Source organism: Melanotaenia boesemani, chromosome 19 (genome assembly GCF_017639745.1).
Source record: "Melanotaenia boesemani isolate fMelBoe1 chromosome 19, fMelBoe1.pri, whole genome shotgun sequence".
Taxonomy (NCBI): domain Eukaryota; kingdom Metazoa; phylum Chordata; class Actinopteri; order Atheriniformes; family Melanotaeniidae; genus Melanotaenia; species Melanotaenia boesemani.
Genome location: NC_055700.1, coordinates 26,053,013 through 26,067,642, shown reverse-complemented (window position 1 = coordinate 26,067,642; position 14,630 = coordinate 26,053,013). Strand labels below are relative to the sequence as shown.

The following is a 14,630-nucleotide window of genomic DNA, read 5'->3' as shown; positions in this document are numbered from 1 at the left end:
GTTTCAGGTCCTCAGTTTTCTAAAAGGACACAGCTTTCTTAGAGGATGTAAACGAGTCAGTAGGGAGAGACTGGATTCAGGACCCCTGGTCTACACATAGAACGGCTCTTAAATTTGACCTCGTTTAGCTTCCTGTGCTTCACAAATAAGTTTAATTACAGATTCATCAAAAGGTCAACATCTTAAACTCTAAGTAAAGAGGAAAAAATAAAGACTTTAAAAGCTGCCTCTACTTACCACAGTTGACCTCATCCTCTCCGTTGTCGCAGTCCTTCTCTCCGTCACATTTCCAGGACACGGGGATACACTGGGTGGTTCCTGCTCCGCAGCTGAACTCGTTCACACGGCATGTCCTCATGTCTAAACAAAACACACACATGGTTGATAGTTTGTCCATTTTAGCTTATTTTACTTTATTTTGAATTTTAACATTTAAGTAAAAGAAATCTGCCCAGAAGGGTAGGTTTCTGCGTAGTGCTAGAGAAGCAAACAGAACTGATACCTAATGCTGGAGCTGCAAAGAAAATCTGGTTTATGACACCCTAGATACTAATTATGGCTAAATTTAAGTTGTTATTCTAGTGGGAGAAGGAAGGAAAGAGTATGTCAGTATGTCAGTGTACTTTAAACTCCAGTTTCTGTACATCAATCTAACATGTTCTCAGGTTCACGTTCTTACAACCCAACATGCAGCAAGTCAAATAGAAGTAATCAGGAAACCAACTAAAGAGGCAGGAGTGACTGAACAGTGCAAGTAGGGAAAGAAAGTCATGTCACAAAGCTCAGATCATCTCCACCTGCTTTCTAGAACATGACGATTAGACAGACACACACTTTTAAGGATCAGCAGCACATGTGCATTAAAACAGCTGACAGAAATTAAAAAAAGTACGTTTATATTAAATTAAATGCTCCGAAAACAAAATTAAAAATACTTTAATGACCATAGCAAAAATACAGCTATACAAAATGCAAAAGAAAAGATTCTTTTAACTCAAAACAAGATATCTCGATATGAACGATATTCCCTCCTTCTATTTTGCGTCTGATAAAGTCTCGATATATTTGAAAATCTCGACATATTGCCCAGTCCTGCTCCAATGTCCTCCACAGTCACCAGATCTCAGAGCAGCTTTGGGATGTGGTGGAACAGGAGATTCTCATCATGGATGCAGCCGACAAACCTGCAGCAACTGTGTGATGCTGTCATATCAATATGCAGCAAAATTTCTGAGGAAGGTTTCCAACACCTTGTTGAATCTATGACACCAAGAATCAGAACCATTCTGAAGGACAGGAGGTCCAACCTGGTACTGGCTAGGGGTGGGCCGATTTACTTTTTAAAATAGATTTTAATGGACGTGACGTGCCTATTTAATTATGATTCGTAAATGTTTAACAAGTCATTATTTTTCATATTGACAGAAACACAGCTGCCAAGTGTGGTAAGAACATAAGTGGCGCATGTCGCCCGACATTAAGGAGACAGACCGGTCCATCCCCCTGAAGTGCCGGACGGCAAACAGTAAACAGATAGCAGAAGGCAGCAGCTGGCCTTTCAGCCACAGTGTGAGATTTACTCATCAGGTTTGAAGGCAAGCGTTAGGAAACATTTTAGCTTTTATGGACATGAGAACAGACAAGGCATGGACAAAACGTATTCCATATTCAAGCTGTTTAAAGCCAAAATAAAATAATGGTACAAACTAGGGCTGGGCGATATGGCCTAAAAATAAAATCTCAGATTTTTTATAACCAAATCCGATTTCCGATTTTAATCGATTTTTTTTCTTTTCTTTTACAAGCATAAACTTATTAAAAACATTTACTTGTTTATATAGATGAATGCTAGCAAAAATAATGCATATAATGTCATAGCTTTTCCATCATATAAACGACTTCATATCTTACATAGAAATTTGCGACACAATGCATCCGTGATCTCTTTCCATCTGGATCCTTATCATACAGGATCCACTGCAGAAATAATTCCCCTGATAAAAGGTCGTCTCTTAACTAGTGTTTGTGGGCTAAAGATGACTTCTGCATCTCGTAGAGAGCAGCATTTCTCACTGCAGTATATACGCACAGCTAAATCCCAGGCGTGAGTGACGGTCACTTTACTGAAAATCTGTCAGACAAACACAGTTCTGGTGTGGAGGGAGGGCTAAATCTGCTGCTAACTAACTATGGAAAAAAATCCCGATTTTCATAAAAATAAATCTCCAGAAATGCAAAATTCGATTTATCGATTTAATCGATTAATCGCCCAGCCCTAGTACAAACATTCGGCAGCAACTCATGTGTTCCCAGCCCAGGCTGGAGGAGGAGAAGCTGTCGGTGTTGACGGTTTGACATAATAGCAGCATACCATAGCCTTGTCTGTCGGTTTAAATTACGTCATCAAAATGGCATCAATTCATCTTTGATAGGCTAAAATCCTATTTAATATTTTATTTAGCACTAGTTATTTCAAAGTTAATCATTACACGTTCAATCTCAGTTTGGGAGAGAACAGTGGACGCTAATAACTTGATGCTACAAAATCTGTTAAAATGACATTACAATCTCAGTTGCCAAAAGATTAAACAGAAAAGTACAGTTTTATACAATTCATCTGAGCTTTTTATTCTATTTCTCCTCAAGTTTTGTCAGACAAAAAATGCTCTGGAGCAACGTGCAGTTACAGTGCAATATGATACACTAAACTAACTTATGGCGTCACAGTCAACAGTTTTTGAGTAGTCTGTGCTGAATTTATGGGTCATTTGCAGTTTTCCGTGCTACACAAGTGCATTAACCAATGGTAGCTATTCTGACAAGGTATGTCAAACCAACAGAACACCTACTGTTGCTCTTAACTATTGCTAACACATCTTTCCTGTAGAATCCACGAAATAATGTTGGATATGTGCATTAAGATCCTGATAATCTTAATAATTGAACCCAGGCACCCTGATTTGTAATCTAATAGTGAGGTAGCTATGACTGCACACCCCTAGCACTGGCAAGATGGAAACACTGGAAAAACTTACAAGAACAAAAAGCTGCTTTTATAAAAAGTAAAAAAAAAATCTTGTTTACAAGAATAAAACGTAGTTGACACTGAAGGTTAAAACTTTCATTTTATTAGGTTGATATTGTTTAAATTACTGTGGGCAATTTGTAAAGTATTTCTGTTGAAATTAAACAAATTGTTAGTCAGCACCTCAGGCAATAACTTTTACCCAAGTAGAGGGCTTACACTGCATTTTAAAATTAACTTAGAATTACTTCCTCAACTTGGAGGAAAATACAGCTTCATATAAACATGAAGGAGACATGAACATTCAACTCAGTTTCCTGCTACCACGTCAAATGTTAACAGCTGCTCAAACAGCAGTGACATAACAGAAGCTGGGCTGACTGACACATACACCAGTGTAGCAATGACTGGAACTTAGAACCGCCCCACACCCACACCCACGAGGAGGAATGCTGCTAGAGACCTTCAGATAACCGACACCTTCAGTCCAAACGGCAACATGTCCACATACAAGTATAACAATAAATCTGCAGCAGCCCAACGTCAGGCTGCACAGTCAATCTGGACTCGGTCAAGATGTTAAACAGGAAAATTCACTCATGCAGAATTTCAGAAAAAACGTGGATTTCAGTGTGGAAGAAGTTGGCTTCTACAGAACAAAGCTGGAGCCTCATGGTGCTGTTATCAGATAAAAAACATTACTCTGCTATAACCTGGACATTAAAGCTGATAAATACAGTCAATGGGGGGGGGGGGGGGGGGGGGGGGGGGGGGGGGGGGGTGTTTTACCACTAAACACAATTTCAAAGCAACTAATGGTGCTTTTCTATAACATGATGTGGAAGAGCTCACTTTGAGCCGATAGCATCCTTTATTTTTGTTCTACCGCAGCTGAGGTTCTGACCGTGGTGAGCCAATAAAGTACAGTCACATTTCTCTCCTTCAACAAGCCTGAACCAAAACTAAAAAACACTAAAATGTTTAATTCATCAGTCTTTGTTGGACTGTTTTCTGTCATCTGTGTTTGTCAGCATTTAAGTCATTTATGGAAAATTAGCCTATGATGAGGTTTGAAAATGTGACTTCACAGCAGATTGCAGTCGTCATGTGATGTTTAAATGACTTAACTGTTGCAAACTGTGGTGTAAACTGGATGCTGCAGGTGTAAAAATGGATCAGGCACCGTGTAACATGAAAATTTGTTGATGTACTTCTGCAATTTGCTACTTGTAATGTTTATAAATGCAAGTTAAAATGATTAATCATTCAGCCTTAAGCTGCACACAAGTCCTGTTTCCACCGAGGTGTCCAAGGTTGGTACAGGACGCGTGTTTTCTTGCAGGCAAAAACTGGGAAGGGTGCAAATATATCCAACTTTTTTTGCAACCCTTCCACTGGAGTTGCAATCCCACCCTAAAGACTGGAGCTTGATGCATGGCAATCCATCGATTGGTTGAAAGAATGATCACTTTTCCTGCAACTCAGCAGTAAGAAAGTGGGAACAGCACCATGTTTAAATATACCAGTCGCTTTGTTTAAAAACCACATGTCAAGACCACCACAAAAATCTGGATGTCCACTATACTGGTCCTTAATTTGTGTCATATTCTTTGTCATGACTCAAGGGAGGCATCGCGCCACTATGTTGTCACATTGTGACGTGACAAATGCACCTATCACCATTTGGCTTATACCCTGCCTACAAGGTAATGGTTAGTGTTGGTTGTAGAGAAGCAACAGAGATCAGGGTTTATTGAACCACACCATCGCATCCTGAGCTGGACTCCTGTATGGAAATGGGACTAAACTGACACTTTGTCTCATGAAGTCATATTCTAACTTTCCAACTTCACTCTTCAGAGCGTGAACTAACCAGTTAGTGCTGGCAGTGGAAAAGACCTTGATCAGCTTGTTTTAGTTAATGTGTTTAAACAGTACAATTAAATGTGGGAACAGTGTTGGTGTAAACATCTAAATTTAAACAGTGGTTTAAAAAATAAAATATTTACAGACAATACCCAGTACAAGCCAGATTGCTTCCGTTTTCAAATCAGACCATTTTTATAATCGACACAGACCAATTAGCCCACATTTTATCCACTATAATATCTATGAATAATTAGTAACAAGGATGTGAGTCCATGCAGGCTGGAAAACCCTTTTAGGTTGCTTTCTTTGCAGTGAAGAATACTAGTTTCTGCTACGGGGGAAGAAGAAAAAAAAAAAACAAAAAAAAAGTTCATTTATAGCCATGGAGATTTTAGCATATAGGGAGCACATGTATACAAGACGAGTTCTGGTTTTATTCCCTGATGTTCATTAAACATTAATCTCCATTATGTGCCTTGTTACCAAGCTAAATGCTGAATGGAGACATTTTATCAAACTAATCTATAAAGAAAAAGGAGCTGCTGACCTCAGTACAGCAGTGTTTGCAGATGCAGCCAAAATAATTAATCACAAAGTAGGGAGCACATTTCTACAGCACTATAAAGACTTCAGTTCTGGGGCCTCTAATCAATCCGTCTCTCAATTTGTCTCCGACAGACTCCAGGGTTTCCTCAGGGTTGTTTATAAAAGGGCTAGCAAAGAAGAGGCAAAAGCTAAAGCTAGGAAGTGTTGACAGCACCCATCCTTGCTGAATAAAGTGGGAAATGCTACAGCTCATTTTCAGATGGCTCTTTAGAAAAAAGTGTCCAATAGCCTGACAGATTAGTGCATTGAGATTTGTTTGAATGATGGGAGGAAAGCATCAATACCCCAAAAGTCCCAAATGCAACTCTAGGAGGCACATTTGTGCATTTAAATAATAATAAGTCTGTTTATAGTTAAAAACGTAGCATTTTCTCCTTTGCATGTGTCCAGTCCTGCACTGTGGTTATGCAGCGATTAGAGCTGGGTGGTGTGACCAAGATTATATATCATGGCCTTTTACTAAATTACCAGTTTTTCTGCGTCAAGTTTAACTTCAATGTCTGCTACAGCTTCACTGTGAATGTTGTCCATTTTCACCACTCTACATTTCCAACAACACAGCTATTCTGCTGCATGTTTAGAGGTGCAGCAGCTAAACATGCAGCAGGTTTTGTGGCACAGGACATAAATAAATAAAAATAAATCAGTCTTCAGTATGAGCCGGTAGACCACCCAGTATTCACAGTGATACTGAAAAACCACCAAAACTAAACTATTCAGCTGTTCCCGCAGTCCAGAAATCAAGCAGTCTACCAGTACAGAATCTGTCAGTTTGAAACAGAAACTGAAACCAGCAGTTTTGAGTGCAACAAGACTGATATTCTTGTGACCATTTTATCCTGTAGCTGCTTCTCACGGTGTACAAATTGATGTTTATTGTTGTCACAAGTCTTGAGATCCAGTTAACGGAAATTGATTTTAAATAATATCTGACCACATCATTACGTATATGATGGCAAAACATTCATACTTGAATTCGGTAGATGGGGACAAAAATTCTACTTACGGCAGATTTCTAAGCTTTCATCAGAGCCATCCTCACAGTCTGGTTCCCCATCACAGTGCCACCGCTTTGGGACACACTGGCCATTGCGACACACAAAGTCCACTTCTGCACATGTCTTTCTGACTGGAATTTAAAGAGGGAAGAGAGGATGATTCATTATACTGTGTGTGTAAAGAAAACCATCAAATCAGCAAAGACCAGAGTCCATGAGAACAATTTGATTTTCTAGCCTGCACCTCCGATTTAAGCCGACTGTTAGTCTTTTATTTTTAATGAAACATGAAGGATTGACACAAATGTACTTTAAAATTCTGACCATGTATGCTTTAGAAATTATTTAACTTGTGGAAATGTGTCAGCTTCGTGCATTTTAAAATGCAATTTAAAACCAGACAAAAGATGAAAAACATGTCAAAAAATGTTTCAGATAACTTGACTTGGATTTATTATGTCCAGTTTCTGACTGGAATATTAATGTGGTTGACTTTAATCTGAGCCACAACAGAAGCAGGTTGCAGTGGGATTCATTATCAATGTTTTTTTTTTTTTGTTTGACAAACTTAAACTCAAATTCTTATTCTTCACACATCTGTGCTTCTCAATTCTTTTTGGGCTGAGAGTTGAATACGTTCTGATCTCCAAAGACAGTATGCTTTCAAAAAAGCCGCAAGACAGTTTGTATATGCATGAAGCACCAACTTTGAAGTAAGTTTCCAAATTTTTCATTCTCCAAATAAAAAGAACCAACCAAGATTCAGATACAGTAAATGAATGAAAAACATCCTTTGCAGAAAGTTGACAAACTGTTCAGCTGGAGACTGAACAGCTGGATGTTTAAGAGGTGAGAAAAAAAGTTTTGCAAGATACCAAATCAATGCCAAACTGCAATGTATTTATGAGAGTTGCATAAATTTAATTATTCTAGGTCATGATCGTGGTACAGCGCATGTCTCCACGTCTCCAGATGACTGATCCATTCCATCTGAAGCTGAATTTGTGGCGATATGCCCAATTACAGCTGCCTGAACAACGCCAATGCTGAAAGGTGGCTGAGCAAATGAAGCAGTGGAGACTGCTGGCTACAAATCCAACGCTTTAATTAAAACACCAACAAAATAATGGGACTGTCCTCTTGGGCTCTTATAGACAAAGACTGAGATTTTGTCTATAAAAAAAAAAAAAAAAAAAAAAAAGCCGCATTTGCCTAAATTCTCAGCCCATGTGGTCATTTTTCCTCTCTGACATGTATTTTTGGGCTTTTAAGTTAAACTTTGTGTTAAACAGCTGTGAGAGGATGGATAAATTATAGAAATATATAATTCAACACCATTTGGTATAATTTAAAGGGGAGAAATAATCAAAACACTAAATTTTCTTACCATTTGTGCAAGTTTGTGTTTAGGAGTGAACTGTCTTTATAAGTTCAATATAAAAATGGAAATTAACCACTTATTCCATCAACGCAAAACCCAAAAACTTCTTTAATATCAAAGGCAGCCGTATAAATCCAGTTTAGCTGATGGCGGGGGTCTGAGTTTCAGGATTTCAGCTTCTATTCCCCTACCTTTCGGTCTTCTCATTCATTTCCCCTCTCTTGTTCTTTCCTCCCTCCCTACTCTATAAAATGACCCAGATGAAAAGTATTGGACACGCAAACATTTATATTTAGCTCTGCTCTATGTGCCACCTTCAAATCACCACATTGCATGTGTCCCGAGGGATTCTGGGAAGTCCTGTGGTTATGATAAAACTACACTGTAGGTTTCCTCAAAGCAGAGCTCGAGTCATGAATCCTACCAGAGATCTAACTGAATTAAATGAAAATGGTTGTTATACATTTTTAATTATTCCTGTCTACAGCAAAACTTTCATAATTAAAGACTTCAGCATACTTACATTATTAATGTAGTATTCAGTTGATTAAAAAACAGAAACACTACTAATATTCTAAAAACCAAAAAAAACGTATGAGAGGCACCAACACCACCTTCTACACCTGCTGGAGTCTGTAATGCAGACTACAGAAACATGGTTCAGTAAATACTGCTACCATGTAGCACAGGACGCTATTAAGGCCAACCCTGAATTTTCAGTTAGCTCACCGGGTAGGCATTTCAGTTTGATATTAATATTCATTTGCATAAATATTCATCAGTAGCTGAAGGGTGGCGCTGGAGTGAGAAAGATTCAACCAAAGTGCCAAGTTGTTCACTTTATCCGCTGAAACATGTGACCTTTAACCAGCGCTTACTAAATCTTTGACTAAATAAATCTGATGGTGGTGGACTCAGACTTTCTTGTTCATTAGTGACCAAATAAATATTTAGGCAGGGTTTTCACTGGGCTGAAACAGAGCTGGGATGGGGGACATACGTTTTATTACTAGTGTCTATAACAAGTACAGGAACAACTCAAATATACAAGTACAGATTCAGTCTGCAAATCAGACAGTACAAATACATTTTAAGTACAAAATACTTGTCCCACATTTTCCATGTCTACTCAAGAACCAGCTTTCTATAATCAGTCAGAGGTTAGAGGTCCACAACCAAGTTTTATGTGTGGAAAAGTACCACAACAAGGCCAGTCTGACCATCATAGCTTCCTAAAAAGTAAAAATTCTGTACTTTCCTTCTGGAGATGGAAAAATCATGTCTACAGTGAATTCCACTAAGAGTTCTTAAATGTTTTATTTATCCGTAAACCTTCTTATCTTTAAGAAGCTATGAGAGTCAGATGTTCATAGCGGTACTTTTCCATACAGTGTAAAGTTTGGTTGTGGACACGGGACCTCCACCCTCCTCTCTGTGACTGACTAGCAATCACAAATCTGTTGGACCTTGAGTACGCATGCAAAATGTGGGACAAGTGTTTTGAACTTAAATCTACTTGTATTTCTGACATGCAAAATTAATCTGTATTTGTAGAATTTATTTGTACCTGTACTTGTACAGTTTTAATGGAGATACACGTTCCCTTTATAGCTCCGTAGATATACAGTTGCAACATTCCAAAAACTACACTCCAAGGTCAGTAAGTGAGGGAAAAGCATTTCTTACAAACCCTGCAATCTATCAGTCAATATTTTCACCAAATGGCTTCATGACTAATCTTTGTAAGAGGCCTAATTGAGCAATGGCTGTGACTTATTTTATAGAAATGTCATTGAAGAAAGACAAAGTTTTATATGTTTGCAAACACAAAGGAGCTTGATGGAACAGAGGTATGGGGCACATCAGCATTAAAGATTATGTTTAAGTCGGGGATGGGCGACTCCAGTCCTCAAGAGATGCAATCCTGCAAGTTTCCTGCTCCAATACACCCAATTCATTTTAAATGGTTGTCTTCAACAGCTTGTTATCAGGTTCTACCCAAGCATGTTGACCAGGTAATCTGAATAACGTGTGCTGCAGCAAGAAACATCAAAAACCTGCAAGACAGTGGCCCTTGAAGACAGACTTTGGACACGACTAGTTTAAGTTCTGCAGATGATAAAGTTGACAGATGAGTAAAAGAAGTGGTTCTTACCACATGAGCTCTCGTCACTGCCATCGGTACAGTCCTCGTCTCCGTCACACTGCCACACGGACTGGATGCAGCGCCCGTTTCCACATTGAAACTGATTGGCTTCACAGTCAGTCTTGGTACCTACAGAGGAAAACAGGCACACGTGAGGAAAACAAAGTGGACCTGGCAAGATCCGATCAGCTCAGTTTAAGTTTGGGGAACCCCTAGATTAGCATTTTAACCAACTCCAGGAGGGTTCCTTTTCAAAATGAGGGCCAACTTTCCTTTGGGTACAGCCTGCAGGACAGTGGCCGGAGATGTCTAAAGTTGGTGATCTCTGTTCTAATTTATCGGATTGCTAAGAAGGTGGAGACTTGAGAACACAAAACCAGTGGAAAATGCTGCTTACAGCCAATACTGACAAAAATGCTGATTTCAAGCGTCACATTACCTCAAATCTAGCTGCACATGTTTAAACCTAAAATCAGCAACTGGGGAACCAGCGCAATAGACAGGACTAAGCAAATGTACGTTCAGTGGTAGAGGGGAATCAGCCAGAACACTTTGTCTTCGGCTGTTTCCAGCTTCTCATTTCAGCCATTTTTCACAGCAAGCGCCAAATCTGTACAATCCCATCCAATAGTCAGGATACGGTCCCTACAGTCCAAAAACTGCAAAAACTTCAGCTTTTAACAAGGTCACATGATAATGTGCACTCTAGCTTCACTTTAAATATCATCTGTGGTGATCATCTCCATAGCTGCAATAAATATCTCTCATTCAGCTGCAACTGAGTTTCACATCAAGAGGGAAGCTGGTCAGTATTTGAAGCTATAAAGTTCGATGCATTTATAATCCATGTTTTTTTTGTTTTTTTTTTTAAATGAAAAGTCTATTGTAAAAGAGAAAAAAAAAGACATTAAGAACACTTCATTATCTTCTTAAGTTTCACTTATCTCTAGTATCACTGTTTAAAGCTGTGATGCCTAAACATTTTCTGCAAGCCCCCCCCCCCCCTTTTTTTTTTTATATATAAACAGTGTAAACCCTCCCCCCAAACATTTACAAAAAAAAAAAAAAAGTATAAAGAAATGCAGCACAAAATAATCTTAGTGATACTGTCAAGACACTAAGATTTTGAGACGTACGACACTGAGGTCTCGCTTCATTACCTACCATTGACCATTACTAGAATAATTATGTGGTCAAGACCAGGGCGAGATATGCTCGTCATATTTTCATCTTTTTTCCCCCAGTTGTTAAAAATGTCCTTGTTTTACAAGCAGTGCAAAAAGAATGTTTTATTTAGCCTAGCTGCTCTCCCCCGTCAGTCTGGGCCCCTAGTTTGGGAACCAATAGTTTAAAGTGTCCTTTTATTATAAAAAGGTGGAATTCCAATTGTCGTATTTTTCACTTAATCAAAACTCTAATAACTAAAAATAACCTTAAATTTGACAGAACATTGGATGGTTAAGCCTGTCGGTAATGTAGATTAAGTTGCTCATTTTCCCCCCATTTATACTAGTTTTCATTTTCTCCAACTTGTCTTAAGTTGTTCAGCTTCCTGAGTTTTTAGGCAAAAACATGGAAAAACATTCAGAGCCAAAAATCGACGTAATCGTGTTCATGTCAATTTAAGTTATTTCTCTTAATATTTTAAAAATATTCCATAAATGACCATATATAGTTAAACTGTGTGGTTCCTTTCAGTTTTAAAAGTAATCTGCTCTTTTATTATGAAAATATTTGCAACAGAAACTGTTAGCTATGAAGGCTAAGAATAAAACTATACAATAATTACTAATTAATCAAGGTAATATGTTCAATTAATTGTGATATTGATTTGAGGTCATATTGCCCAGCCCTACTCTCAGTCTATTAAAAACTGAAACAACATGGCCACAAACAGTGATTCATTTTACCTTCAACACATGAAACACAGAATTCCCAGACTCTGAAAAGCAGAAAGTTGTTTTTCCGCCAGTGCACAGCACAGTTCATCATACTGGAGATAATAAACTGCTTTTCTTAAAATAACAGTTCGACCTTGAGCTTCATTTAGTCTGGACTGGTGCAGGTGGGTAAAGGGAGTACAGTGATGATCGAAGCTGAGGAGAGCTCCCAGCTAAATCCCTGCCACTGAAAACACGAAAAGTAAGAAAATAGTGACACTAGATTTATACTCCGAGTGTAGTTTTAAAGGCCTCTTCCATGCTGACAGGCTGTGTGAAAATTACATCAAGTCATAAAACAGATGGGCTTTATGGACCTGCCATGTAGTCATGGCCATTTGAGAATTTAATCTAAAACTAATGTTTAATATAAAAACAATTTAATAGTACAAAGTCAAAGTTTCTTTTTGAAGACCTGGTCAGCCACCTCTGGTCATGCAGCAAGCTTTAATAGACTTTAGAGACTCAGACTTCACTGTGGTCAAGGAGGGTTAGCTTAAAAATTAAATGAGCTGATAACCTGAGAAGACAGGGGGATTAGGTAAAAAGGATGACAAGGATATTCTAGTCATAAGACTGGTACAAAAGAAATGCAGACTGACCACAAAGCAAGAAGCAAGCATAGCAAAAAGCTTTCCTGGGAAAGGAGAGCAAATGAACCAAGCACATGTATAAAGATTTCCCTTTTTAGAAAATTTTATATAAAAAAAAAAAAAAAAAAAAAAAAAAAAAAAAAAAAAAAAGACTGTTCTGTTAACACAGTGGTTAAGATTATATCTGGGGAGTCAGAAGATTCTTTCAGTTTGCTTCCTGTTCTGAAATGTTGCCCACCAAAGTTGTCCAAAAAATAAATAAATGCTACATGGCTCTAGAAAGAAAAAAAAAATGCCTCAGTTGTCTCAAATTTTCAATTGAACTGCTGAAATTACAAACACCTAAAAATCCATGATTAAATCTTGAATTCTAGATGTGGAAAATCCACTCATGAGGATGTGATCCGCTTTCCCTACTAATCTGAGATTTCCACAGCGTCTGAACCACATGAACAAGATGACATACAAACACATTTTGACTGCTGCAGCTTCCCGTCTGTGTGATGTCACAGTCAGCCAGCGGTGGCTAAGAGACCAACAAAACACTAAAAATTTATGAAAATCTATCATAAGTGGCTCTAGCTTAAAAAAAAAACAACTAAAGAGCTGCCTCTATTTTTTGTGATGCTTTACACAAACAAGGATGAGCGTTGTCAGAAAAAAAGGGCAGCCTCTTTTAGCTGGACAGCTGTAGGCATTCCTAAAGAAGATCCATAGGGAGGAGAAAAAAATAAATAAATAAAACACATTCAAAAGCTACAGTTGTCAATAAAACTACTTGTAAGAGAGAATTGAGCCCTTTACTGTATGTTATCTCTTTCTGACCCCCCTTTCCTGTCCAGCAACTAATAACATCGTTAAGAAAAGGATATTAACTGTCAAAACTTAAGGCATCCACCACACGATTAGACATATCCCCCTCGAAAAAAATGAAGTTGCATAGTTAAAGTATAGAGAGAAAAACTACATAAAAATTGGGGGAAACAAATTGGATTTCATTGGGTCCTAAAGTGACATAATGAGGAGACCTCATTGCCATAATGTTGTGAAGTCTTCAGAAATGTTAAATATTCTCAGTAAGAATACCAAACAGTAAGAATTGGCTTAAAATATCACAGTGCTAATGTGCAATAGGTCTGGTTAAGCACCTTCAGGGCTGGTCCTCTACGACTATTGGCCTGCAAGTTTTAGACGTTTCCTTGCTTCAACACACTCAACTCTAATAAGTTATTGTGCAGAACTTAAGCGGTTGGGTCTATCTTATGTTAATCAGGTGTAATGTGGCAGGGAAACATCTAAAAATTGTAGGAAACTGACCCTGAAGAACTGGAGCTTGAGATCCTTGTTCTAGAGCAAGAACAGAGTGACTGTGTAGCCCGTTCTGTCATTGTGAGAGAGTTTGTTTTAAAATTGGGACTTCAGGGTAACTAGAAGCTGCTTTCAGCTGGTCCTGGCTTTCCTCACATGGTAGACGGATGTTAATTGCCTTTTTATTTGCTAAAACTTTAAACTGATGTTTCTGATTTTGGTGAATTATTTTCCAGATAACATTTAATAGCATTAGTTTTCACTGACAACTGTACCATAAAAACTAACCAACTAGCATTTTTCCAAAACTCTACGTGGTTTCAGGGACTTTTCTGCCACTTCAAAATCTAAAAACTGAAGTGACAAGAATTATTTTTATGTTACTGATTTGATTGGTGCTGCTGACAAAACCCCTTCACACACAAACCTACTGATGTACAAATATGTGGCTTTCCATGCTACTGTGTGCATGATGTGTAGCAATACAGATCTGCCGGTCACCAGTTATTGCCCATCACGCTGGAAAGGGAAGGGGAAAGAAAAAAACAAACATCCCTACTATTTACATTTTAACCTCCAGGCATCCCATATAAAAATGGCTCTCAGTGCAATAAACTCAATTCTACATAATGTGCTGCAGCAAATTACTTCAACTTTCTCTCCACTTTGCATATTGGCAAAAAATAACCAGTAAAGAGTAAACAGTAACTCACATAAGGCTACCATTTACTTTAGACTTTAGTTTTGCATGCATACAGCTGCAC

At 38.2% G+C, this 14,630-nt stretch overlaps 1 protein-coding gene across 4 annotated transcripts in view; it reads right to left on the bottom strand.

The window, feature by feature from the left end:
• The window catches only part of vldlr (very low density lipoprotein receptor), a 55,162-nt gene that overhangs the window by 37,416 nt on the left and 3,116 nt on the right, over window positions 1-14,630 (bottom strand). For all 4 annotated transcript variants that reach the window (XM_041970384.1, XM_041970385.1, XM_041970386.1 and 1 more), the window contains exons 2-4: window positions 10,035-10,154; window positions 6,507-6,629; window positions 238-360 (exon numbers count right to left, since the gene is read on the bottom strand). In XM_041970384.1, coding sequence (XP_041826318.1) covers window positions 238-360; window positions 6,507-6,629; window positions 10,035-10,154 — 366 coding nt within the window. The remainder of the gene's footprint in view (window positions 1-237; window positions 361-6,506; window positions 6,630-10,034; window positions 10,155-14,630) is intronic.